Source organism: Pelobates fuscus, chromosome 7 (genome assembly GCF_036172605.1).
Source record: "Pelobates fuscus isolate aPelFus1 chromosome 7, aPelFus1.pri, whole genome shotgun sequence".
Lineage (NCBI taxonomy): Eukaryota > Metazoa > Chordata > Amphibia > Anura > Pelobatidae > Pelobates > Pelobates fuscus.
Genome location: NC_086323.1, coordinates 109,992,144 through 110,019,382, shown reverse-complemented (window position 1 = coordinate 110,019,382; position 27,239 = coordinate 109,992,144). Strand labels below are relative to the sequence as shown.

Genomic DNA, 27,239 nt, shown 5'->3' with positions numbered 1-27,239 from the left:
CTGTGGTCCAGAAAGCGTTAAGGGAACCTCTCCATACAAATTTGAGAACATGAATCTCACTTTCTTCTCTGACTTATCCAGAGACATGCTGCAATGGCGGAGGTCCCTGCGCCCATTTACCATGCTCCTTGGAGAACATGGCATCGACTAAAGATGGCGCGGATCGAAGACCCTACAAGTCCTGCAGGGTAACTTGGTCCACTCCATATGGGACATGAATGGGGCAGTGGGACTCTTCGGAACCATAGGCCTCCCAGGGGACTCTTAAGGGCAAAAGAGGACTGCAGTGGCCACCACAAAGCCACACACATGGGACCCTGCGACTACCATTCCGTTTGTTCCCTGGAAAGTCCACATGGGCGGTTATGCTGCATCCACAACCTGAGGCCGTCCAGAGATGACAGTTCAGCAGCCTTAATAACAATAGACTATATTTAGCTAGTTTACGTTGTACTATGTTAATTTTGTATACTCCTGTACTTTAATTTGTCACATTCACACCCTGACGGCCCAACACTAACACCCATCACTCTATACCGCTGATTTTGTCTCCCAACTACACTCATTATTCCTCCCCCCGCCTCTGACACGAACCCCCCAGGAACCATACCGTCACTAGGCTCAGAGGCGTAACACCACTAGAAACCAGCGGCCTACAGGCCATAGGTACAATGCGATTTTGTAGTACTCAAAATAAAAAAGGCACACACTACCTAAGACATGCCACAATACCCATACGATCTCACTGCACTCACATTGGGCTAGCTCTAGAGAGCTCATCACACGTACGCTACATGTGATTTCTACTCATGTGCTACAAAAATAAAGAATACAAAAAAAAATCATTAAAAACCCACCAAAAGTTACCCCCTGTGAAAACCTAATGCACTCCACATACAACCCTTGAGACTTAAAAACAGAAGCACACAAAAAGTAAACAGATACAATCATTCGCAGACACACTCATGCACTTAAAGACAAACACAGAGACTTACAGAGGCACAATGGAGAAGGTTTCCCTTCTCAATTTGCAGTAAAAACTACAAATAAAAGATTTTGCTCACTTTGAATCCAACGCTGGGTGAAGCTCCCAGTTTCGCTCTTCCACTCCCCCATTTCCCCTTCGGAGGTCACTGGTTTCGAGCACGGCCCAATCACAGCTCAGAGCACATGTGGTTGCTCCAAGCCAGCAAGAGAAGGAGTGGAGAGGACAGAGGGTTGTTTAAAAAAACAACAACAATGTGCATGGAGGAAGGCGGGAGAGAGTCCCATGTGGGAGGGAGGGGTAAGCAATGCTGCCAAAAGACATTAAATATGCACAGAATTGACATTAGGTAGCCTGAGTTGCCAATGTCACATGTACAGGGGTACAACTAGCCCCAGCCCCTGCACATACTGACTACTACTACCATGAAGTGGTCATGGTGGTTGGAGTAACCCTTAAAGCGTGTGTATTGCCCAGCAATGGACCTACTCTTGCTGGATTCTCAACCTTGAAATTATTACAGAAATTCTTACCAGAGTGCTCTCTGTAAATCTTGACTGGAAAAGTTCAACAACCCCACAGCCTATAGTGAATCTTGATGTCCTCTCTCACTGTTCTTTGGGATACCCTGAGAGTTCTCACACACCCATTCTTTTTTTTTTTCTTTCCTTCTCTCCTCCTCTTCCCTTTTCTCTTTGTTCTACCCTGCCTATCTCTCATTCACTCAGTGTTAATCCATTTAATTTCTCTCCATAGTTCTTTCTTGTTTGAAGTTATAGCAGTGATTGTCCTGTCCTGTCCTCCAGTCATTGTTTATCTTATTTCATTAATGTTATATTTCATTTGAAAAGGAAGGAAGGAAGGAAAGAAAGAGAGAGAGAGAAGGAAAAAGCTTTCATGCTTTCTTCATTATGAAAAAATTGTCAGAAAAGATTAGTCAATAAACATTTATTTTTATTTTATAAACCAGGAAGTGCCATCTAGTAGACAGCCACTAGAGGTGGAGTTAACCCTGCAAGGTAATTATTGCAGTTGATAAAAACTCTTAAAAAGGGTTAAGAGTAGTGGGAGTTGGCACCCAGACCACTCCAATGGGCAGAAGTGAAAAAACCCAGTACCCACCCCTCCTAACCTTCAGCATCACCCAATTTCACTCTTTAGAAAGTCATTCCTAAAACTTGCATTTTAAATCATACCGCTGTATGCTTCCTTATTAACATTTGGACATTTAGTTTGAGTATTGTGTTGTTTCTTGGTTGCAAATTTAGATTGTAGGACAGGCTTAGCGTCTTGCAATTCAGTTCTTTAAAGGAAGTTTGAGAAAAACGGAAAGGGTGGGAGGTGAATTATGATTTCTCAAATAATTGTGTTTTTTTTTTTTTTTTTACAGTTTGTACATAAGCCAGCACTGTAATACCATAGTTAGGCACATGAACTCTTTTATCAGTTATCACAATAATTGGCAAGAAGAAATCTAACTTGCAAAAGTTACTAGAGATTGCTTGTGTGCTTTTATCATATTGAGGCTGTTCACATTTTTTTAAAAATTAATGTAATGAACTCACATGAAATATTTGTGGTAAATAAACATTTCTTTGCAAAAAAACAAACATTTGAATTACACTCAAAATAAATCATAAATTGATCTATATATGCTTTCTTTGCCTCCATTGTAACTTTATCTGAAAACTGCTTCCAAAGCTGTAGATCTCATCAGCAACCTACAAAAGCCCTCCTATTTCTCCCCAATCACAGGCTTTTATCTGTGTCAGAAATATTCCACAATTAGAGGCTTCTCATTGAGAGGCTTCACATGTGCCGGGGAATACTCCAATCAGAGGCTTCTCATTGAGAGGTTTCACATGTGCCGGGGAATACTCCAATCAGAGGCTTCTCATTGAGAGGTTTCACATGTGCCGGGGAATACTCCAATCAGAGGCTTCTCATTGAGAGGTTTCACATGTGCCGGGGAATACTCCAATCAGAGGCTTCTCATTGAGAGGTTTCACATGTGCCGGGGAATACTCCAATCAGAGGCTTCTCATTGAGAGGTTTCACATGTGCCGGGGAATACTCCAATCAGAGGCTTCTCATTGAGAGGTTTCACATGTGCTGGGGAATACTCCAATCAGAGGCTTCTCATTGAGAGGTTTCACATGTGCCGGGGAATACTCCAATCAGAGGCTTCTCATTGAGAGGTTTCACATGTGCCGGGGAATACTCCAATCAGAGCACTCTCATTGAGAGGTTTCACATGTGCCGGGGAATACTCCAATCAGAGCACTCTCATTGAGAGGTTTCACATGTGCCGGGGAATACTCCAATCAGAGCACTCTCATTGAGAGGTTTCACATGTGCCGGGGAATACTCCAATCAGAGCACTCTCATTGAGAGGTTTCACATGTGCCGGGGAATACTCCAATCAGAGCACTCTCATTGGGAAGCCTTTGTGCGGGACCCACAGATGCGCACACGCAATTCCAGCTTTCCAAAACTTCTCGAGTAGCTGTAATACAACTCACGGAGTAGAGGGAAAGGCGAGCACACAGCATTTCCTTTAGTACTGTGGAGCGAATAGAACAGAAAAGAAAGCCTCTCAGGCTGTCACACTGTTTCTGCCCTTAGTTTTAAAAAAAAATAAAAATGCTGATTTCTATTGTAATCGGCCCTTTTAAAAACAAACAGTCAGGAATGTGACAGACTCCAGACAAATAAAGAATAGCTACAAGTTGGAGTGCTTTATGTATGGAGTGTTCATTTAATGTTTACCCAAAATATGTCTTACATTGACAATAAGTAAGCATACAAAAGTTTACTTTTAAACAAAGACATAGCAAAAAAAAAAACAAAGCTCAAAACATAGAACATTTTGGAGTTTTGTTCAAGGGCTGATAAACAAAATAAAGTCTTGTATCAGTACTCATTGATACACAGGCAGATGAGATGTAGATTTTAAAGGGATACTATGAGTGCCAGGAATACAAAGCTCTATCCCTGGCACTATAGCTCCCTCTGCCTCTCCCCATTGAATAAAGTGTTAAAAACCCTTCATTTACTTACCTTATCCCAGCTGGACCAATGCTCCGCGACGAGTGGGCGCTCATGCGTGGCAAATACCACACGCGCAATCGACCACCCAGAGGAAAGCATTGAATTAATGCTTTCCTATAGGTAAAAGTCTGACACAGGATGAACTCACCAAAAGGTCCTTTTAGATTCAGGAAGCCCTCTTGTGGCTGTCTGGTGGCAGCCACTGTGGGCAGACTTAGAGCTGCAATGTAAACATTGTGGTTTCTGCATTGTGTGCAAAAGGGACACTGTAATCAGACCACTACAATTAGCTGTAGTGGTCTGGGTGCCTAAAGTATACCTTTAACATTCGCGTTTCTGCCAAATCGACAGATTGATTTCTTTAACATGCAATCTTTATACACAAAATTGGCTTTGAAAACTTTTCTACGAGAATTATATCTATGGCACCTAGAGCCTCTCTGCATCTGGCCATAACATTTATATGGTTTATCAGGATTCAGTCGCACTGAATGGCTGCCAACTCCTTCCAACCTTTGCAAGGATGTGACATTGTTTAGGTCTTTGTGCCTACTTTAAAATCACTATTGTTTTAAAAGCACACACTTTAATAAGGACACCAACACACTTTTAAAATGTGTCTTTTTTATTATTAATATCATTCATTTCATTCACACACATCTCAAAAACATGCATGTTATACGTTCCCAACTCATATATTCACGAAGGTATACTTCTGTAGGTTTCCATGATCACAGGGGCCTCCAACAGTGTTGAATATTGTAATGTTAGCCTTTCTGGAAACTACAGGTTCATTAGATTTGGATATTCTGAATGTACAAGAACACTTATCCAGCTTTACACAAAATGTAGGTATTATTATTGCATTGTATTATCATTTGTATGCGTATTGTTGAATCTGGTCTGTGCCCTTCCAAGGAGGCAGCCATCTTTGTCCTGGAATTCCAATACAGGATTACTAGAAAACCAAGGATCATCACAACAACTCACTGGAACCTGGTTGGGAGGAATGTTGCAATAAATCCTGCATTTATATTTGTTTTTCTTATTGCAAGAATAGCCTAACACAAAATATAAAATGACTACAAAAAGGCCTTCAAAATGTTCACAGTGAACTGAATGCAAAATAAAAGTATTTGGTTTAGATCTTTGGGAACCACACAGAAAACCTACTCCCCGATTACATTACAGTCTAATTTCCCCCTGCCTGAGATACAATCCTGAAGATAAGAGCACGCTCTCAATTTAATTTAACAGTAAAGAGAAATAAATTCATGTATTCACAATTTATCGTCAAGTCTGTTATTTTCTTCAGATGTCATGGACTTGCTGAAAGTATGCTGTAGCCCTGACTTCCCATTTTTTATGTTGGCCTTATGGCTTGTCTGCTAGACTTCAATCCTACTAGCAAGGTCAGCACACCTCTTAGTATCAAACCGAAACCTAGGTGCCAGAGGGAAAGCACAGTCAGCATATTCATGTTCAATGACCTGGGGTTCCCATAGAGTAAAATCAATGATCTGTGACAGGAAGCAGGGAGGAAAATAACATTGGCATCATTTCTGTGAGAAACTCTTAACTGATCTCAGAAAAAAACTCTAAATTTCCATCACGGATTCTACACCAATAAAAAGTGGATTTTCTGCATTTAATTGTTCAGGGAAAATTAGTAAATTTCCCTGTAAATAACAAATATTACATGGATATTTTGTTTTTTTAAATGATGGGCCTTTAAAGGGACACTATAGGCACCCAGACCAATTCACCTCATTGAAGTGATCTGGGGGCAATGTTCCTGTCCTTCTAAGCCTGCAATGTAAAACAGTTTCAGAGAAACCACAATGCTTACATTGCAAGTTTAAGACTGCCTCTAGTGGCTGTCTTTTTAATCCTTTATTCACTAGTCGGAGGGGAGAGGGACACTTTAGTGTTAGGAATATAGTTTTGCATTCCTAACAATATTGTGTTCCTTTAAAAAAAAAAGAACTTCAACATTCAACCCGAGAGTGCATTCACAGTGTAAAACTCATGTGTAAGGAAGTACTAACAGTATAAAGTAAATCACAATCAATGTAACAGTTCAGAGGAGTCTAAAGATTCTACCAATACTCTGTGCCTTTTAATTGCATTACAGGTTCCATTTTTGACATTTGCAGACTTAAAAGATATACTTTGAGCATCAATGCAAGTAACGCTGTTAATAATTTTTGGTTTCATTAATGTGCTGTTTTTTGCATGCTTAGATCTTTATAGTTTTTGCCCACAAAAAAGTAATGTTTTGCTGCACAATAAGCCTGCCTCCTTAACCACGCCCCCTCATGCCAGAAAGACTTCCTTATAAAAACATATGTACACAGCCCAGCCACTGACAGTACTGAATGATCTGAACTACAAAACAACCTGCATTTGAAGGAGAGGACACCCAGGAAGACCTATAGTAAGCAAATCACTGCCTGAATTTAGAGTGTCTGAAGCCAGGTTGTGACTACAAAGCAGTACTGTTATTTGCGGAGCTAAGTGCATACACTGAAAATCAAGTCTTTGTAGCACGAAGGGGCATGTCTAAGGAGACATGCAAAAACTATTATGGTTTGCGAATGCCAAAAATACAGCATATTAATGAGGTCAAAACCTGATAAATACATTAAAGTAGTATTGTTTCTCAGAGTGTCCCTTTAAGTACTAAAGAAATGCATAGTTTCAAAGAGGCTTTTAATACAACGTAGCATTCACAGCATTTTCCTTAAACTGATTTCAAAGGTTACACAAACAAATTATAAAGCCTAAAACTGTGTTGTAGCTGCCCAATACAGACAAAACTTTTCGAAAATCGAATATTCCTTAATAGATTAAATAGAGGAAATCTCCACTTTTTTCAGTCGTGGTTTGGTGACGCATATTGAGGTAAATTCATTTTCCAATTGAGTTTCATAAGGAGCGCAGGCTATTCTAATGTTCAAAAATCAATTGTGGCAGTAAATAGATGCATAAAACTGACTTGTAGCTGAATACTTTTTTTGTGCTTGATAGAAATCTGACATTTTAATAATTCACTATTTTGAACAAACCATAGAAGGGTTATTTCCATGGATTTTGATGAAAATATAGCAATGGGTTAAATCAGCAACATCGGCTCTATCCAGCGAGAAAATGGTTTATTTAATACTTATGGTTGTTTAGTGATTAATTGCAGGTAACAGGGAGACATCACTTCACCCTTCCACAGCAGAGGGTGACAGTGCACGCAAAGTGTTTCTGTTTTAATTAAACTATAACACTATAAATGCTATGGTTGCAACTGAAAGAGTGAGATTTGATTAATCATACTTAGCAGCTTCAAAAGGTACCATGAAATGGCATTAAGAATAAATATAAATTGCATTATTTTGGGTCATGCCACAGCATGTGATTTACATACAATATTGCACATTGCAAGAGTTTTCTTAGAACCTTGGATTCTTCCCTAAATACTGGTGCCATTCTATATTTCCTATATAAAAATCCACTTCTGACATGGCATAGTAGGTCTAATACCTCCATGTAGCTACAAACTTAAAATCTCAAATCCACCGCTTCCCAATTAGTCATTCACCAGCAAATGGAAATATTAAAAGATATACGTAAAAAGGACAGGGTCAGCTATATGTGAATCAGGGCTATCCCATAATATGCAGCAAGCTGGTGCCTCTCAGAAATGGAATACTTGTGAGGCAAATTAGATGAATATGCAGTGTCCCAGTTTGCTAAACTTCGGTACCTTCTACTTTGCAATGGCATACGCACAAAGAAAGTCAAAAGAGATATCTAAAGTGTAACTTATTTGCCTAAACTGAAACTGCATTGATTTAAATGGATCCTTGCTAATTTTAAATTCATCTTTGTAAATAACAGAATTCACCAGCATGAAAAAAAACTAAGCAAAAAGAAAAAACAATAAGATATAAGGGAATTTCCCAAGAGTACGTTACAAGGGATTTGGAACAATTCGGTTGTCTGTGAATAGTTCAATCAGTCAAGATATACAGATATTTAGCTATTTTTAACAGGTAACGAGGCGGCAGTCGAATAGTAGTAGTACAAATTTGGCTGCAAATAAATTTTGCATAGTGAGTGTCCGAACGGTTTAACCCCTTAAGGACACATGACATGTGTGACACGTCATGATTCCCTTTTATTCCAGAAGTTTGGTCCTTAAGGGGTTAAATCCAACTGAAAGAGACAAATTTTGACAGCCAAACAACATACAGAATAGCCCATGAAGAATACCTTTCATTAATGCATTGGCAAGCAAAATGGCAACTACAGCAGTGTATTGATAAAATGGTATTCCCTGAAAGTAGCACCAAGTAATTTTTTACGACAGACGTACTGTAACAGAAAATACCATGGTACAAGACAAACAGATTTAAGATAGATGTCTATAATTACTATAGATATATATTCCAAGTACATATCCTAAACTTGCACATCTCATGATTAGTGTAAAACGGTGAACGGACAGGTTCCATAAGTTGTTGAAATCATTTAAATGCATCTTGTTCTAGTTAGGTTGGCTATACAATACTTTTCAAAATTTACCCTATGTCTGGTCTATACCATAGAAGGTGTCTTTCTTCGGATAGTTGAGGAATCTTATTAAAGAAGCTACTAAAAGATTAAAACAAAAAGAAAATACACATTGTTCAAGTAATTTGAGAAAAAAATAATTGCATTTCATCGATACAAATCAGGTTAAGATGCAGGTCCCACAGAAAAGAACAGTGTCTTATACTACTGTATATGTCTATATCCCACCACAATTAGTCCCCTGTCCTCAGTAGCACCTCTGGCTCTGTCAAGGAACAATAGAGAAAATACCCCATCTCATCCACCTCTTCTGCTGTGAGTTCAGAAAATAAGTTCACTTTAGGGTCTACAGCTGAGGGCAAGTCCCCCCTCTCCAAGTAGCTTACAGTCTCCTTAAGTGCATGAAGGAATCGGTCAGCCAAGGCACCCTGTGACCAGTCTGACTCCTTTTCACAGATGTGGAGGATAATATTAGTTAGATGGGAGGCTGTAAGGTGAGTGATAGGCAGATTGTAGCGGCAAATTGCTTTAAGGATCTTTAGGCAGAGACTTCGACAACCCCCGTCTTGCTGATCTTTTCCTATCAGGGCAGCAGTTTCTGCTGCACGTTGACTGAGGCGCCACATGTTCCCATAACGAGGCAGTCTGTGAGATTTGGCTACTGCTGTTCTATCTTCAAGTGCCACCAATGGCAGAAAATCAATGAAGAGCCTTTGGTTTTCTTCATACTGAACTTCCAAGATGAGGCTATCAGATGGCACCACAGGTCTAATTACATAACCTAACATACTACCAATAGCTGGCCAGTTGATAGAGCCAGCCACAACTTTCTCAAAAGTGGCTACCACAGCCTTTGGGCAAAGGTACCCACCCACTACACAGCGATCCCAGTAGCTTGTCCCCCTAGGGAAGTACTCAAGGTTTTCACGACGTAGAAGACAGAATCCTGGTAGGTTAAGGATAGTTTCTTCACCAGGAACACATGACCACAGATTCTTTTCCACAGAAAGTGGAACCATGAGCTGAATGTGATCAGCCCTTACCACCTAAAAAAAAAAAAGATATAAGAGAAAGCTTGTTAATTTACAGCTTTGAATTATTTGCACCTTTATATGTGCATTGCAGATGCCATTATGGTGTCTTCTCATAGCAGTATTTTACAACTAGTCAAAAAAATGTATATCAGTTCAATAAAAGATTAGTAGATGTTTAAGTTTCATGGCAGGACCCCCCAATCTGCATCAGAACAGTGCCTGGCATTTACATTTATTATACTAACTCACCTGACATCTACATTAAAAGTTTTGCTTTTAACCTGAACATTTATAAAACAATGATTACTTATAAATCTAGAAGCCCCCCATGAAATATACAAAATTGTATATATAAATATATTATTGGTGTACATATGCCTTTGCAAGCCCTTCCCTTCTTCTCCAGCCCAGACTTTCTGTGGCTGTCCAAACATATACTTCACAAATGTAGCTCAATGAGAACTGTTTGCAAGGCAAGTGTTCTAGTCAGTTGCTGCCTCTTGAGTTTAGCTCCACCTAGCTAAACCACCAGGAAGTAACAGGACTGGGGGTCCGATTGACAGCCAGGGGGTGTTACAAGATGTGCCAATTTCTATAAAAATCTGCATTTTTTGTAATAATGTAAATGTTTGGAGTGATCGTTTAATTCAGTGGTTTGTAATCAATGACAATCTCTTAGCATGGCTCAAATCACTTCCTGGGATATAATGTTGCAGTGTAAAGAAATAACAAAACTAACAAAAACGTGGGATTTACAAAAAAAAAAAAATAATGAATTGCAAAATGACAAGCTGTGACTATAGCAGATGTGAAGACTTTTAGTAAATCAGCTACTTTAACCTAAAGTTTGCAATTCCGTTGTCAGTTTGCAACAACTTTGTGTTAAGTGAATAAATCCCATTGTGTTTACAGAAAAGAACAGCGACACTGAATAACAAGGAAGGGAAAAAAGACTTTGGAGATAAAATAGAGGGAGATAGTGTGACAGGATTATCTTTCTTCCTCTACATTATTCCCAGCAATGTACTCAGTGGAATAAATCAGCGATTTGTTTCTCAGAAGAGATTTTGAGCAGAATCCAAAGTTACAAGGTCACCGAGCCAGAAAAACGTGTTTTATATAAATAAATCACAAGACTTATGGAAACAGCCCATTCTAGGATATAGCATAGCCACCCATCCCGACAATGAGAAACAAGCTGGTTTATACTTTGTGCTAAATGAAGAGCAGATGCTCAGATTTCTTCTTGCTGATTTTATAACAGATCGGCTAGTGAACAACATCCCATTCATGAAAGCCCTGCTTTGTATCACTGGAAACTCACTGATGAAAATCAGCACATTAGGTCTCTTAAATGAGCAGTCTAAGCACAACAACAAACTAGTTGTAGCGGTTAGGGGTTAGGAAACTGCAAACACCATTTTCTGATTCTGTGTCAAACCATTTCTAAGTGGCTTGACACAAACCAAGAGTTTCCCCAGTCTCCCACGGCCTGGTCTCTGATTACCGGATTGCTAGAGCAGAAATTCCAGCAATGTTGATTTCAACTAAATTTAGATAGATTGATAAACACAAGTGCATTTGCATATCTGCACTTTTTTCCCAAATCTCAAGTAAAAACACTAATGTATTCACATATGGTGGAGCCTTTGCCCACTGTGTCCAAAGGGTTATCTGCTATACCCCGCTAACTGGCCTTTAAAAGCTCACAATTTCCAATAGATTATTTAAATCATGAAAATAAAGCAAACAATAACTGTTGTTACTTTACTGGGGATTTCCTTTGTAGAATTCTTAAAAAGGGCAAGTGGCTTTTCTGGAAATATCACCATTAAATAAAACATTGATAATTGTGTTAGTAATTTTTTCACGCCCATCTAGTCTGCCCAATTTTCTAAATACTTTCATTAGTCCCTGGCCTTATCTTAAGTCTAGGGTAGCCTTATGCCTATCCCACGCATGCTCAGACTTCTTCACTGTGTTAACCTCTATTACTCCAGCTGGAGGCTATTCCATGCATCCACTACCCTCTCTGTAAAGGAATACTTCCTGATATTAGTTTTAAACCTTTGTCCCTCTAATTTAAATTAATGTTCTCTTGTTGTGGTAGCTTTTCTTCTTTTAAATAAAGTCTCCTCCTTTACTGTGTTGATTCCCTTTATGTATTTAAATGTTTCTAACATGGGAGAAATCATCCCTTCTTAACCTAACCTTATGCTATTGTTGACATTTCTGTTGAAAGCGTAAATCTTTTGCTGACCCTGCATCATTTGTCCCAAATACCTTAATGCGGCACAGTCATGGCCACATCCATGTTTGGTTTTTTTACCCCCGACTCCACTACATCTAAATTTTCCCTTAGTCACCTATTGTCCTCCCCCCCACCCATGAGCAGGGGGGGGGAGGGGGCTGGGACAGTGGAGGAGCAGGGGGGGGGGGCTGGGACAGTGGAGGAGCAGGGGGGGGGGGCTGGGACAGTGGAGGAGCAGGGGGGGGGGCTGGGACAGTGGAGGAGCAGGGGGGGGGGCTGGGACAGTGGAGGAGCAGGGGAGGGGGGCTGGGACAGTGGAGGAGCAGGGGAGGGGGGCTGGGACAGTGGAGGAGCAGGGGAGGGGGGCTGGGACAGTGGAGGAGCAGGGGAGGGGGCTGGGACAGTGGAGGAGCAGGGGAGGGGGCTGGGACAGTGGAGGAGCAGGGGAGGGGGCTGGGACAGTGGAGGAGCAGGGGAGGGGGCTGGGACAGTGGAGGAGCAGGGGAGGGGGCTGGGACAGTGGAGGAGCAGGGGAGGGGGCTGGGACAGTGGAGGAGCAGGGGAGGGGGCTGGGACAGTGGAGGAGCAGGGGAGGGGGCTGGGACAGTGGAGGAGCAGGGGAGGGGGCTGGGACAGTGGAGGAGCAGGGGAGGGGGCTGGGACAGTGGAGGAGCAGGGGAGGGGGCTGGGACAGTGGAGGAGCAGGGGAGGGGGCTGGGACAGTGGAGGAGCAGGGGAGGGGGCTGGGACAGTGGAGGAGCAGGGGAGGGGGCTGGGACAGTGGAGGAGCAGGGGAGGGGGCTGGGACAGTGGAGGAGCAGGGGAGGGGGCTGGGACAGTGGAGGAGCAGGGGAGGGGGCTGGGACAGTGGAGGAGCAGGGGAGGGGGCTGGGACAGTGGAGGAGCAGGGGAGGGGGCTGGGACAGTGGAGGAGCAGGGGAGGGGGCTGGGACAGTGGAGGAGCAGGGGAGGGGGCTGGGACAGTGGAGGAGCAGGGGAGGGGGCTGGGACAGTGGAGGAGCAGGGGAGGGGGCTGGGACAGTGGAGGAGCAGGGGAGGGGGCTGGGACAGTGGAGGAGCAGGGGAGGGGGCTGGGACAGTGGAGGAGCAGGGGAGGGGGCTGGGACAGTGGAGGAGCAGGGGGGGCTCGGACAGTGGAGGAGCAGGGGGGGCTCGGACAGTGGAGGAGCAGGGGGGGCTCGGACAGTGGAGGAGCAGGGGGGGCTCGGACAGTGGAGGAGCAGGGGGGGCTCGGACAGAGCAGGAGCGGGGGGGGGCTGGGACAGAGCAGGAGCGGGGGGGGGCTGGGACAGAGCAGGAGCGGGGGGGGGCCTGGGACAGAGCAGGAGCGGGGGGGGGCCTGGGACAGAGCAGGAGCGGGGGGGGGCCTGGGACAGAGCAGGAGCGGGGGGGGGCCTGGGACAGAGCAGGAGCGGGGGGGGGCCTGGGACAGAGCAGGAGCGGGGGGGCCTGGGACAGAGCAGGAGCGGGGGGGGGCCTGGGACAGAGCAGGAGCGGGGGGGGGGGCCTGGGACAGAGCAGGAGCGGGGGGGGGCCTGGGACAGAGCAGGAGCGGGGGGGGGGGCCTGGGACAGAGCAGGAGCGGGGGGGGGCCTGGGACAGAGCAGGAGCGGGGGGGGGCCTGGGACAGAGCAGGAGCGGGGGGGGGCCTGGGACAGAGCAGGAGCGGGGGGGGCCTGGGACAGAGCAGGAGCGGGGGGGGCCTGGGACAGAGCAGGAGCGGGGGGGGGGGGGCCTGGGACAGAGCAGGAGCGGGGGGGGGGGGGCCTGGGACAGAGCAGGAGCGGGGGGGGGGGCCTGGGACAGAGCAGGAGCGGGGGGGGGGGGCCTGGGACAGAGCAGGAGCAGGGGGGGGGCCTGGGACAGAGCAGGAGCCGAGGGAACCTGGGGAGAAGAGGAGTAGGGGGAGTAGTGGGAGGCTGGGGCGGAGAGTAGGGGGAGATGGGGCAGAAAAAAAAATTATACATTTGAAATAACAGCAACTATATTTTGCCAATATGCGGGGTACAGTTTATGGAAATGGGCTGCCAGGGGGTACTCAAGTAAAACAAGGTTCGGAACCACTGGGCTAGGTAAAAGTTCAAAACGTATAACAAAGAGCCACGCTGGAGGACCAGTTTGGATTTATACATGTCATTTTATTTTTCAGAGCTAAAAAACATATTTCCTTTACATCGGGAATCAGTCAATCTACAATTACAATCTCGGGAAGTGGCTTCTCACTTTTGAGGCACTCCCTTCCATTGATTATCTGTACACAGGCACACATACATGATTTATACCTATTTTTGCTGCACTAACACACAACTCTATACATCCAACATCAAAACAATGTTTCTATAGGAATTATCCAAAATTTGTATGATCAAAAGGGTAGTTGCAGATCTTTAGTATGCATCCATTATTATACTAGATGTAAACGGCGAAACATTACATCCAAATTGGATTTTCTGCAGCAAGTTTAAAAGCTGCGAGTAAACCACAGGTGTATTAACAGGTTTTTCTGTTAATGCAGTATGGTACACATCCTGCGTGTTGCCGTTAGAGGTTATTCTCATAACCGCCACACCACATCCTGGCACGAAGAGTCACATTATCTAAAAAGTTCAATATTACACAAATGGCTTGTTAAAAAAAAAAAAAAATATACAACTAAATACAATAAAAAGTACATCCTCATCGGTTTAAAAAAATAAAAACACCTAACCATACCATAAGATTGTTTCTTTATTATTCACAACTATTGTTTTTATTCACTACTTCTCTATTATTCAATACCTTAGCAGTCACGCCAATATATTACGTTCACAAAGCATGTGTATTCTACAAAGATGACTGTCTCATATACACAGACTTTTCTACTGCCACATCTGCCATTTATCATGAGCCTTCACTATTGCTGGCTGACGAGGACAGGTATCCAGCAGGATCCTCTATAGACACCCAGTGTCTACTCTCCTGCATATGCAATACTAAACTTATGAGGCAACTCTTGACAGATGAAGCGGTCCAAGAGGAAGAGAAAATCAGGTAAATATCTACCACTCTCATCTTCCCCCAGGCATCCTAATGTAAGCAGAAAGCTCAGCAAAACTTTTGAAACTATTTAACACACAAACATTTGCATCAACTAAAAGAATATACTATGACAGGGCTCGACAAATCAGAGGCGCCAGGTCGCCGTAGCAACCAGAAAATGTGTCTTGACGCCTGGGATTTGTGTGCCTGTTCAGGCCCTGATGTAACCGGCTGCCTGAGATTGGAGGCGGCAGTCGGCTTATGGTGACGCAGGCCATGGAGAGCTGAGGGGCGGCTCATGGAGAGCTGAGGGAGATGTGCAGGTGGGCTGATGACTGAGTGCAGCGTCATCTCAATACTCTGCTGGTTCACGCGCCCGCCAGTGTTGTCGGGAGCCAGTTATGAGGTCAGCCTGATCCGGAATCACTAAACAGTGCTCTACGGAGCAGAGCAGGGAGATGACAGCAGCCCCAAAAGTAGGGAGGCTGGGTGGATTTAAAATAAAATTAAAAAAGTAATAATGTGTGAGTGTCTGTGACAGTGAGTGTGTGTGTGTGTGTGTCTGTCAGTGAGTGTATATGTGTATCATATCAGTGTTTCAGTTTGACCTGCACCCCTCCAATCACAAAGGAAAGGTGTTTTTACTCAACTTTTTCCCAAGCTGTGCTGTGCTCCTCTAATTTAGACAATCTCAGCCAATCCACTGCTTACCCATAGAAAATAATTGGGGGTCTATTGCACATGCGCTGCAAAACGCCACACTGCACCACTTAATGTCTCCTCATCAATACTTCCCTATGGGGAGCAATAACTATAGTGTCCCTTTAAGAATTACCAGATTTTACTAATTTCATGACGTAAAGTCATGATTTTATTAAGGACACGGAGGCGAGTATTATGCTTATTCTCTTTCTTTTATTCCTCAGCAGCAAAATATTTCTTTTAGAAAACAAATCTAAACATGTAAACATGCCCCCAAAGGGTTAATCCTATAACAGTATAACAGTACAACCAACCAATCATAATGCCTTCAGCACCATCAAGTGCCCATGTGACCTTAAGCCACTCCTCTTTCTTGATGTTGTCGACGAATAATCCACAGCAGAACATAAGTCAACTTGAATGAAAAACGAAATGCCAAGAACGCCACAGAGAAGAGTCCGGTACTCTTCAGAGAATGGAGACTTTCCGTAGGTCCTGAAGGAATCCGTGCATGAAGCTGAAAGGAACAGAGAAACAAACTGGTAAAATGTGTTTCTGGACATTTGGTCATAACCCTAGTACAGAAATCATCATCGGACTATATGCCACCAATAACAGATTATCATCTAAACAAACCTTTCACTACCTGCAATGTGCTGTAGTAACCTAAATCTGAACTAATCTAATGACCACATATCCGTGGGAGGGCGCCACTTACCTGCGTCGGGTGGGATAATACTCGCCTCCATGTCCTTAATAAAATCATGACTTTACGTCATGAAATTAGTAAAATCTGGTAATTTTATTTAAGGACACGGAGGCTCATATTATGCTAGTTCAAAGCTGTGAAACTACCACATCAGAAATATGAGAAATCGGACGAAAATAAAACTCCTTGAAGGTAGATTCGCGAGACCAATCAGCCGCCCGGAGTAGGTCCTCCAACCTGCATCCTTTGGAGAAAGCCTTAGTTGCCATGGCACCCCTGACCGAGTGTGCTCCATACACTGTAGTGTCGATGCCCGCTGATGCCATAATCCATTTGACCCAACGAGACAACGTGACTGTTGAAACAGGGTGATATGGATGACGAAGGGCCAAGAATAACTCTTGAAATGTAGGGTCACGAGTAGACGAAGTCCTGGACTCGTATTCCTTGAGACATGCCACTGGACATAGCTTAGCGTTTTGTGGAAAGGCCGGGTAGAAAACCGAAGTAATTGACGTCTTTGTACGCCTGGAGATATTAAACGAGACACCTTCGGGGGTGAATGAACGTGCGGAGAGGTCCAACGCACGTACATCAGACACCCGTTTACAGGAGATCAAACAAAACAACATCACTAACTTTGCTGTGAGTTGTTTCAGTGAGAGATCTTCGTTCTTTGGCCAGTCTGTCAGAAGCTGGAGGACGAGGTCAACATCCCATGATGAAGAGTACCTAGGTTGCGGAGGACGTGCAAATGTAATGCCGCGCAGGAGTCGGCCTACAAAGAGATGTTTACCTGCCGGGGAACCTTCCAAACCTTGGTGTCCTGCGGAAATTGCTGATCGGTACACATTTATCGTGCGATAGGCTAGGCCATGGTCGAACAGAGAAGTGAGAAATTTCAAAACGTAATTTACAGGGGCAGATAAGGGATCCATGTGTTGTTCCATGCACCAACCACTCCATGAATTCCAGGCATGTATGTAGGATTTTCTTGTTCCCGGAGCCCAAGCTCCCGCCAGAAGGTCAATAGTTGTCTGTGGAACGTCTGGGATGAATCCAAATCCCCGGAGAGGAGCCATGCCAGTAACTGGAGATGTCCCTGTAATAGCATGGAGTGCGGTTCCCCGTTGGGGTCTAGTAAGAGGTCCGGAGAGGTTGGAAGTAGCCTTGGGTAGTCCATGAGTGTAGGGAACCATGGCTGAGCCGTCCAGAATGGGGCGATGAGAATCATGGTGGTTTTGTTGCGCCTGAGATGTAGAAGCGTTCTCGCAATCAAGGAGAAAGGCGTACGTTCGTGTGTCCGGCCACCGTTGAAGGAATGCATCTGCCGCCAACGCCTCTGGATCCGGTCTCCAACTGAAGAACCTTGGAAGTTGGGAATTCAATCGTGATGCGAAGAGGTCGATCTCCAGTGGGCCCCAAAGTGACTGGAGTTGCAGGAAAATGGTGCGCTGCAGCCGCCAATCGCTGGCATCCCGTAGGTATCTGGAATTCCAATCTGCCACCATATTGGACATCCCGGGAATGTATTCCGCCTGAACCGAGATATTGCGATCCAGGCAGAAGTGCCAGAAGTCTTTCGCCAGTTCCGCTAACACCACGGACCTCGTGCCCCCGAGATGGTTGATGTAGCGGACTGCTGACACGCTGTCCATCCGTAACAGAATGGAACAGTTGGTTGAGATACCCACGAGACTCCGAACTGCAAATGACCCCGCCAATAGCTCGAGGCAATTGATGTGTAACTCTTGCTCGACTGGGGACTATTTCCCTCCGGTGGAGATAGGACCGCAACGCGCACCCCAGCCCAGCAGACTTGCGTCCGATTCCACGACAAAGTCTGGCCTTGTCCCAAAAATTGCTCTTCCGTTCCATGCTTCCATGTGCTGCAGCCACCAAGAGAGTTCTTCTTTGGCTGCACAATCGAGAGGTACCGAGTCTGCATAGGAGAGACCCGAGCAAAGGTATCTTGCCTTTAGGCGTTGAAGTGCCCTGTAGTGAAGTGGGCCCGGGAAAATTGCTTGGATAGAGGCCGAGAGAAGGCCGATGACCCTGGCCAGTTGTCGTAACGTTAGCGCCGGTCGGGCCAAAGTCCGGCGGATTTCTTTCTTGATGATCCTGAATTTGGAAGATGGTAACAGGAGTGTTCCTTTCACCGAATCGATGGTGAAGCCCAGAAATTCCAAGACTTGGGCGGGTTGTAACACCGACTTGTCCCAGTTGATGAGGAAACCAAGGTTGCCAAGTAATGACATTGTCCAATTCAGATGTTCCTGGAGTAAGCGTGGATCTTGTGCCATCAGAAGCATGTCGTCCAGGTAGATAATCAGACGCACCCCTCTGCTGCGCAGGAGGGCGACCACTGGCCGCATGAGCTTCGTGAAGCACCATGGGGCCGAGGAGAGGCCGAAGGGCAAACATCTGAAACGCCAAGTGGTTTCCTCCCATTAGAACTGGAGGAAATGTTGGCAATCTTCGGCCATCGGGACGGTGAGGTACGCATCTTGCAGGTCGAGTTTGACCATCCAATCCTCCATTAGGAGCAGGTCTCGGAGGGAGTGGATGCCCTCCATTTTGAAATGGTGGTACGCTACAAAGGCGTTCAGGGGGCGTAAGTTGATGACCGGTCGGACACCTCCGCCTTTCTTGGGCACCATAAAAAGGTTGCTGAGAAAACCTGAAACTCTCGGATGTGACTATGTCGGCCAGAGACTGTATCTCTGCTGCGATTAATGATCTGTCGTGGGAGGAGGAGGCGATATGTCTGGGAAGAGCTATCTGGGCAGGTGTTTGTACAAATTCTATGGCGTAACCCACTGCAGTTTGTAGGACCCAAGTATCCAAAGTCAACATTCGCCAGGCATCTATAAAGTGGCATAACCTGCCCCCCACCAACGTTACTGGAGGGAGTGATGAAGGAAGTGAACTTACCATAAGGGCGTCGACCATAGGAAGAGTTTCTGGATCCACGAGCCTGCCAGGGTCTTCCTCGAACTGGGAAGAATGGAGAGGACTTGGGTTCCGCACCCTGGTAACGTGACTGGAAGGAGCCTCTAGAAACCCGGTACGAGCCCCGGGAGGAACGGCCGGGCAGACGGCCCCGATATCTGCCGGCCCCGCCAAAAACTCTATGGGAGAATACCTTTTTATATTGGTTTGAGCCTTGTCCAGAGCAGTAAACGTGCCCACATAGGTACCCAGCTCCTTCACAAAACTGTCCCCAAAAAGAAGGCCTTTGTCCTGTGGCCCAGGCTCCGTAATAGCCAAGGTAACTAGCTTTGGCTCAATCTTAATTAGTATAGCCTTCCGTCTCTCTGTGGCTAGAGCCACGTTGGCATTTCCGAGCAGACATATGGCTCGCTGTATCCAGCCCCTGATAGCTAGCGGGTCTATGGGAGCTCCCCCTGCCAATGCCGTTTCGACCATGTCGAATATCTTCGCACTGGGTCCGAGGACATCCAGTACCTTATCCTGGCAATGGCGAAGTGCAAAGTCTAGACCCTTGTTTGCCTTCCACCCAGTCTTTCCCAGGAACTGGGCGATTTTAGGGTCCACCACAGGGGCGACACATATCAAATCTGGGAGCGTGGGGCGTGGGCATTCTGCCCTCATCTTACTTCATCTTACTTCTTGCCCCCTTATCAAGGGGTTTTCTGATCCGTGCGGCAATATATTTTGCCACGTGGTCCAGTGGGAACCACTCAGTAGATCTTGGGTGCTGCAGATTATCAGGGTCAAACAGTGGTTCACCCTGTGGGTCAAGGAGAGTGGAGTCTTCCACACCGTCCTTAATCTCATTCACAGACACAGATATAGAGCTGTGGTCAGGGAATAGTGCACCCAAATTGTATGAGTCTTCATCATCAGACTCGCTCCATGCCTCCTCCTGTTCCGAATCTGACTCGGATGATTCCACTTGGGCTTTCGCCCTTTTCCAACTCCTCACCGATTTTGCCCGGTGGGTGGCTCTTTGTTGTGGTGCAACCACATTATCTTTGACAGGACGTTCCCTGTCTGTCAGTAAAATTTTGGAGGCTTCCTCGTCTATATGGCGAGATTTTTTGGCGGCTTTGCGCCCACTGGTCTTGCCAGTATCGTGCTCTGTGGGGTTAGGAGCAATATGAGTAGAGGTCCGCTGGGCGGCCATGAGGGCATGGCTGATAGAGTGGGACAGAGTGTCCGACATAACTCCCATGGCCGAATAAACTGCTTGGGTCACGGATCTAGTCATAGTGGCATCCAGGAGAGAATGAAGCTCTTCCGAGTTCAAATGCTCCTGGTCTGTCACATCAGTGACAGTTAAGCCGGAAGGCCTGGTGACAACCTGGGGAGCAGGGGGTATATCAGCCCTAATAGGAGAATTGCCAGAGGCTGTGCCCAAATCCCTTTGAGACTGCATAATAAAATAGCAGTTCTCACAGTGGTTATAGTAAGAAATATAAAAAGGGATTCAAATACAAAAGGGGTGGAAACCCAAATAACTCTAGGTGGGAGAGAGTGACCACACTTAAGCCCACAAGCTTATAGGCAATATGGGACAAATAAGGCACTAGCAGAAAGATGTATTATGCAAACAAACTATGCAGCAATATGAAAAAGGCAAGCTCACCAAGTGTTCCCTCAGGAATGGCTCCTGGGGCACACTGGTAAGCTGCCCAGCAACTGTGCTGTCCAATCAGCACCCACTCTCGCCCCCACAAGCTTAAAAAAGAGCGGGAACCAAAAAGGCGGCAAAAATGCCAGCCGCAAGATGGCCGCCGCAATGAGGAAAAAAAACCTCTGAGGCACTGAATGACACTGGGCGGTAAGAGCCTCCACACGGAGAGCTGTTAGCCGCCACAGCTCAGTAGGTGATAATCCACCTGACTGAGCAAGAGATGGGAGGGGGGGGGGGGGGGAAGGGGTGAGGAATTGGCTCCAGGTCAAGGAAACAACCCAGAGCCAGCAATAAAACCAAGCATAGAAGCAGGGCAGAAGCCCTGCAACAGACAGAAACAACAAATAAAATATAAATGCAATATCAACACAAATTATGACAAAAACACACTGGCAGCATACAGAGAAAAAAATAGAAATGTACTTAGCTGAGGAAGGCAGCAGCAAGAAAGAGGAGTGGCTTAAGGTCACATGGGGACTTGATGGTGCTGAAGGCATTATGATTGGTTGTACTGTTATACTGTTATAGGATTAACCCTTTGGGGGCATGTTTACATGTTTAGATTTGTTTTCTAAAAGAAATATTTTGCTGCTGAGGAATAAAAGAAAGAGAATAAGCATAATATGAGCCTCCGTGTCCTTAAATAAAATTGTAATTTTGACATTGAAAAATCTGGCTCCTAACATTTTAGCTGGCTCCTAGATTCAAGTTTGTCAAACCCTGTACTATGATATGTGTAAAGAGTCCATAATAATTATGTACCATGATCCTGCTGCTCCTAAAAAAACTCAGTCTGATTTTGTTTTGCACACTGCCAAAAGGCAAGAGAACCAGGATTGGCTAATATATTGCCATTTCCTGGAGACAATTACATCAATAGAGAGTCAGCAGGAACAAAGAATTTGCAGCTCATGTGAAGAAGATTTTCTGTTTAACCATTTTAACCAACAGTGCAAAGGCAAAACGAAAAAACAAAACAAAAAAAAAACCCCTTCAAACAGGATGTACTGAAACTTTTCTTGCAAAAAGCACAAAAGTTTCCAATTCAGGATGGTCAACTGGTTTGTTCTGCTTCAGAAAGTCGTTCTAATCTTATTGTATTGTAAAGGTTTTTCTCTAGATAAAAATCCAAGCAAGTAACACAAGATGTCCATAATCACAGGTAGAAGATTTACTACTGAGCATAAAACAAAGAGTCATTTATGCTGTAAGTTTCTTCCAGCCCTCGTATTAAAGGATCACTATAGTGTCAGGAAAACAAAGTGGTTTTCCTAACACTATATTGCCCTGAGGGTGCCCCCACCCTCAGGGTCTCTCTCCCCCCCCCCAACCCCAACCCCAACCGTGGCGCCTGATAAAGGGCCAGATCTAAAACTGTGACTGAGTTACAGTTATACCTACCTTCTATTTTAGTGGAGTGTGACACACACACACTTCTTACAGCCCCAAGTGTTACTAGTGGGAATCCCCATAAGACCTCAATTCTTGTGCTAACTGCACATCTTAAATTTAATATTTTCGAAAAAGCGCTTCAAATTATTTAATATTTCTGTGTAAACTTTTTAAACTACTTAATTTTTTAAAATGATTTAAATACTTTGATACAGTATGTGTTTATATGCATTTTTTAATATTCTAATATTTTTTAAAAATAAAATAATTTAAAATGTTTATCCAAAAGTGGAGAAATTCGCTGACTGAACTTACCGGCCACCTGCGCACAGCGGGGATACCATATAGATGGGGAAACCCTCGCTCCTTGCTCATCACCCACCAGGGGACCACCCATAAACTCACCTCAGGGACTGAGGCCCCTACACTGCTTGCAAAATTGGGCCTACAAAACTTGCCCAACCTGGGCACTCCCCACGTCTGGAATCTAGATGTGCCAAGAGGACAGAGAATGGACATGCAAGCCACCTGACGGACAAGGATCTCTTACCCCTGCCCACTCAACGACGATACCCATATTACTTTTCAAACACAACCTGTATTCTCCCTACCTTCCCCGCAATACAATGGCTGATGTTTACGTTACTATCCGTTTACCGCAAGTTAGAGGAGATAGCCGGTGAGGACGCTGGCGTGCTGCCTCATTACCAGACCACAAGCCATAGCCTAAGCCAAAACCTACCCCCCGACAGCCCCTAGGTTAGGGCCACCACCTCTCACGAGTGGTCTTCAGTGGAACTAGACGACCAGGCCACTTCAGAAAGTAGAAATAAGCACATGTACCACTCACCAGACTACCTGACCGACAAAATGACACCCAGTGCACCCACACGGGCCCTAGCACCACTACGCACCTCTACGCAACTACTATATAACACTTATAGGATCACGCCTCCGACACTGACCCATGACCTAGGTACTGCACCCGCAGACGAATTGCAAGACTAAACGCCTATACAAACCCAACCTCTACCTAGGATCTTACGCATGTTATACTCAACAACAAAAAAAAATTTGTGCTAAAACTTATCAAATGCATTATTTACCCAATGTTAAAGCCTGTTACCCTCTCAAACGATGCATACGTTGCACCATGTATAAGTCTTGTGCACGCAAAAATAAAGAATAAAAAAAAAAAAAAAAAAGGTTTATCCAAAAATATAAAATCAATTGAAAAGCTTACCCAACAATAATAAATCAAGGCCAATGTTAGCAAGTATTAAATGTGGACCCAAATCTATTCAGTATAACTGAATGCAGGAATAACTTTAAATGGAGTCACTTCTCAGGATTTCATAAAGATGTAATCCATATGAACGGATCAAGTGAAACTTAAATTCCAACGCAACCCAAAGACCATCAGACAAAGTAGGGACTGCTTTGCCTTGCAGTAAACCGGAGGTTGGCAAAAAGGCAGAGCTCAGCAGTCAACAACGGTCCAAATTGATTTGTCTCACTAATTGACGAATGGCTTCCATGTAGGCTCTCACACCAACATCAGTGTTTTACCCTTGCATGCGCAAGAGTAAAGTACTGACAGTTCCTGTCAAATGAAATGCCAGGAGTAGGAGAAGTTGGTGGGGGCCGCAAGGGACAGCTTAAACTATGTAAACCTCTTTTCCACTGCACCCCTTCCATCACCTGACGCTAACCCCTAAGGAGAAATGTTTCATTTGGGATATTTGCAAAGTAAGACCCAATGAAAGTGACAGATTTGCTCTAAAATGAAAATATAGAGATTAAAAAACAAAACAAAAAATTATAATAGTTTTTGATAAAGGGCACGTTTTAAATTACCTGCAAGTCATCATAGAGGCTCCCACTCAGGTGCATGTCTCGAAGAGGCATATTTGGGAACTTGCTGCGAATAAAGTTGTGCAGTTCAGCACATATATCAATAGCAGCCTGCTTGGCACAACTCTGCTCTGTTGGTGGGATGGCTACATGCTTTTTGTAGTAAGTGAAGAGCTTCTCCTGGAGTGAGAACTTCAAACGAGTCTTCTTCAGGTCTGCTTGTGATTTCCGAGCTGGTGGTTTGGGATGAACAGGTTCTGCAAAGAGTGGGTCTAAATTAAACTTTTGAAAGATTACATTGGCATGAGCTTACAGTTTACTAAAATTTGATATGCTCCATACACAAATTTGAAGATATAGGATTAAAAACAAACAAAATATTGGATACCTGTAACATCATTCATAGAACTCCTACTCTCATAATGAACATTCTGTTTCTGGGTTACATGTAAGTCAGATATACACTTCAATAAAGAAGAACCCTACACTACTTGGTTGCATTTTGGTTGTGCTAGGGATACAGCTCAATGAATACACAATTAACTTAACTGGGCTATAACTGGTTTGAACTAAACCTCAACGTAGTAAATAATAGAGATCAATTGCCAAAGTCGTCAAATGTGCCGGCCGCGCTCCCAGCCCATCATTGTTATGCAACGCTTGGATAGCTTCCACTAATAACGCAAAGTGTCATTAACCTTGAAAATAATGTAAGCAGTTTATTGTGAACACATCCTTACCTGATTCAAATACTGAAGGGTCTGTGGGGAGAGTCTGCAGGCTACGACTCACATTTGTCTTCATGTCTTTGTTCAAAAGCCTTGTAGAAGATCCAAGCCAGCTTGGTTCCTCCCAGCTCCGTTTCCCAGACTGACTGGAACGTGAAGGACTGGCAGGCGCACTGATTGCTCGATCATACATCTAGTAAGGGTGAAGACAGCACAGATGAAAAAAATCTATTGCTGCTGCATGACTAATAATGAAAATAATATGGCCAAATAATGCATTCAACTTAAAACTGCAATGCTCTCTATCTCAATACATTATGTTTATTTTATATTATATAGTGTGTGTGTATATATATATATATATATATATATATATATATATATATATATATATATATATTATATATAAGATGCCAAAATACCAGAGTATTGCAGTATGCAATGATACCTTTTTTATTGGACTAACATAATATTTCAAAGACAAGCTTTCAAGAGTTTTCCTCTCTTCCTCAGATCTGAAGCAATCTACACTATATATTTACACACACACACACTTTAACTGTTTGAGCACTGAAAAAAAACAGTAAAATATAAAAGAGGATTAAAGAAACCGCTCCCAGATGAGCTTTAGGGGTTACATGCATATCCCTTTACTTATTTTCTGAAAGTGCTGAGCTCAAGAGAAATTGTCTCTTTCATATGTGAGCCAAGTCCCACACTGAATTTATCAGAAGAGCAAAAAGTGGCGACACCCATGCTACTCTATGAGAAGCACATGATTGGCACTGAACATCCTCACAAGTGAAGATCTCTCAGGGGGTGTAGCAGAGCTGCGGCTAGGATAAAGTAATGCTAGCAAATAAGATACAAGGAATTTAAAAAATGTATATATATATTTTTTTTTTAGAGGAACTTATAAATATTTCAACGTATAACTTTGAAATTTTTATTTAAATGTAAAAAATGAAAATATGTAAAACAGCACACTTCTTCCCTACTAATTGATATCCTGGTTACTTACCCGTTTAACAGCCAGTGTAGCTATTCCCAGCATGGCAGCTCCCCCCACACCAAGTACCAAACGTGCATTGGATAACACAAAATCAATGGCAGTTCCAATGCCATTGTCGTCCTTCTTGCCTTTCTTCTCCCCAGCTCCTGCCATGATTCAGCAAAAATAAAAAAAAAAACAGGGAAGATCACCCTAAAAAAAAAAAAAAATTACATAAAAAAAATCTAATCAAAACATGTCCAAGTTTAATAACTAGCCAGAGTTCTTTCACAGACATGCTTATCTGCTAAGCAGTGTTAAACCTCTGATTTTTTTTATACAGAATATAGCCATTTCCCTACTGTTTTAGATCTATGCACCTCCACAATGAATGCTTACACCTTACCCATCCCAAATGTTGTATGCAACATTCCAAAATTGGCAAGAATGCATTGGATTCTATACATTGTGGGATAAAACACTGAAAAAGCAGGGGCATTTTCACAAAACATTTTCTATCTGCTGCTGCAGCAGCAGCAGCAGCAGCAGCAATCTTAAGGGGAGACAACAGCTTCAGACAAGTATAAACTTGCATACTGATACTGGGAGTGAAACGGAATACAGTTACATAATTAACTAATGTTGATTACATCATTTGCACTATTTGCAGAACACAGGTCTACTGTACTCCAGCCTCCCTTGCAAATACACATACTTTCTCAATAACATACTAGCACATAGTCACAGCTTACAATAATGTTGCTAGATGTGCATATTGAGTAAAACGATGCTCACCCTGGTTAACTGAAATTCAATGTCTGTAGTTATTAAACTAAGCCACCAAGCTTGGTCTTAAGAAAAAACTGTCCTTTCTCAAGCTGCCTCTCTTTATCCTCCAGTTTTGAGAGTCTCTGCTGGTTCCTGAACTCTCGACGAATGTATGCAGCGTAGAAGTCGCGGTCTGTATATTGCAGCTGTTGCCCGTGGCGCATGAGGGCACGGTAAAGAGTCAAAACAGCTTCACGGGACCAGGCTGCCATGACAGGCAGGAGGAAAGAAGAGCTGGCCAAGCCAGTCTGAGAAGAAACACAAACAATAAGTGCATTTTTTTAGTCTGTATAACGAATAAATTTTAACGATTAATGTGTCAGTATTAAGGTGTATAAATCTACTGTGATGAAACAACTGTATGGCCTGTAAAAAAAAAAAAAAAGGAAAAAACTTTTTTCATAATGTATGCACACACATATTATATGATTTGCCTATTATTGAAAAAG

The 27,239-nt window shown here is 43.9% G+C and overlaps 2 protein-coding genes across 3 annotated transcripts; both read right to left on the bottom strand.

Moving 5' to 3' along the window:
• Positions 1-5,246: 5,246 nt before the first annotated feature.
• On the bottom strand, positions 5,247-26,163 carry MIEF1 (mitochondrial elongation factor 1). 2 transcript variants are annotated; one of them, XM_063426396.1, is made up of 5 exons: positions 25,993-26,163; positions 24,984-25,164; positions 24,247-24,500; positions 9,474-9,648; positions 5,247-5,479 (listed from the first exon to the last, which is right to left on the bottom strand). In XM_063426396.1, exons 1-5 carry the CDS (start codon positions 26,134-26,136, stop codon positions 5,400-5,402), a joined length of 834 nt encoding a protein of 277 aa, XP_063282466.1. In that variant the 5' UTR covers positions 26,137-26,163; the 3' UTR covers positions 5,247-5,399. The 2 variants fall into 2 exon arrangements, with proteins under 2 accessions (XP_063282466.1, XP_063282465.1); XM_063426395.1 differs by lacking the exon at positions 5,247-5,479 and having other exon boundaries at positions 8,236-9,648.
• Positions 26,164-26,760: 597 nt separating this feature from the next.
• Positions 26,761-27,002, bottom strand: LOC134568100 (mitochondrial ribosome and complex I assembly factor AltMIEF1). The gene has a single exon (XM_063426397.1). It carries the CDS (start codon positions 27,000-27,002, stop codon positions 26,790-26,792), a length of 213 nt encoding a protein of 70 aa, XP_063282467.1. The 3' UTR covers positions 26,761-26,789.
• Between the last annotated feature and the right edge of the window lie 237 nt (positions 27,003-27,239).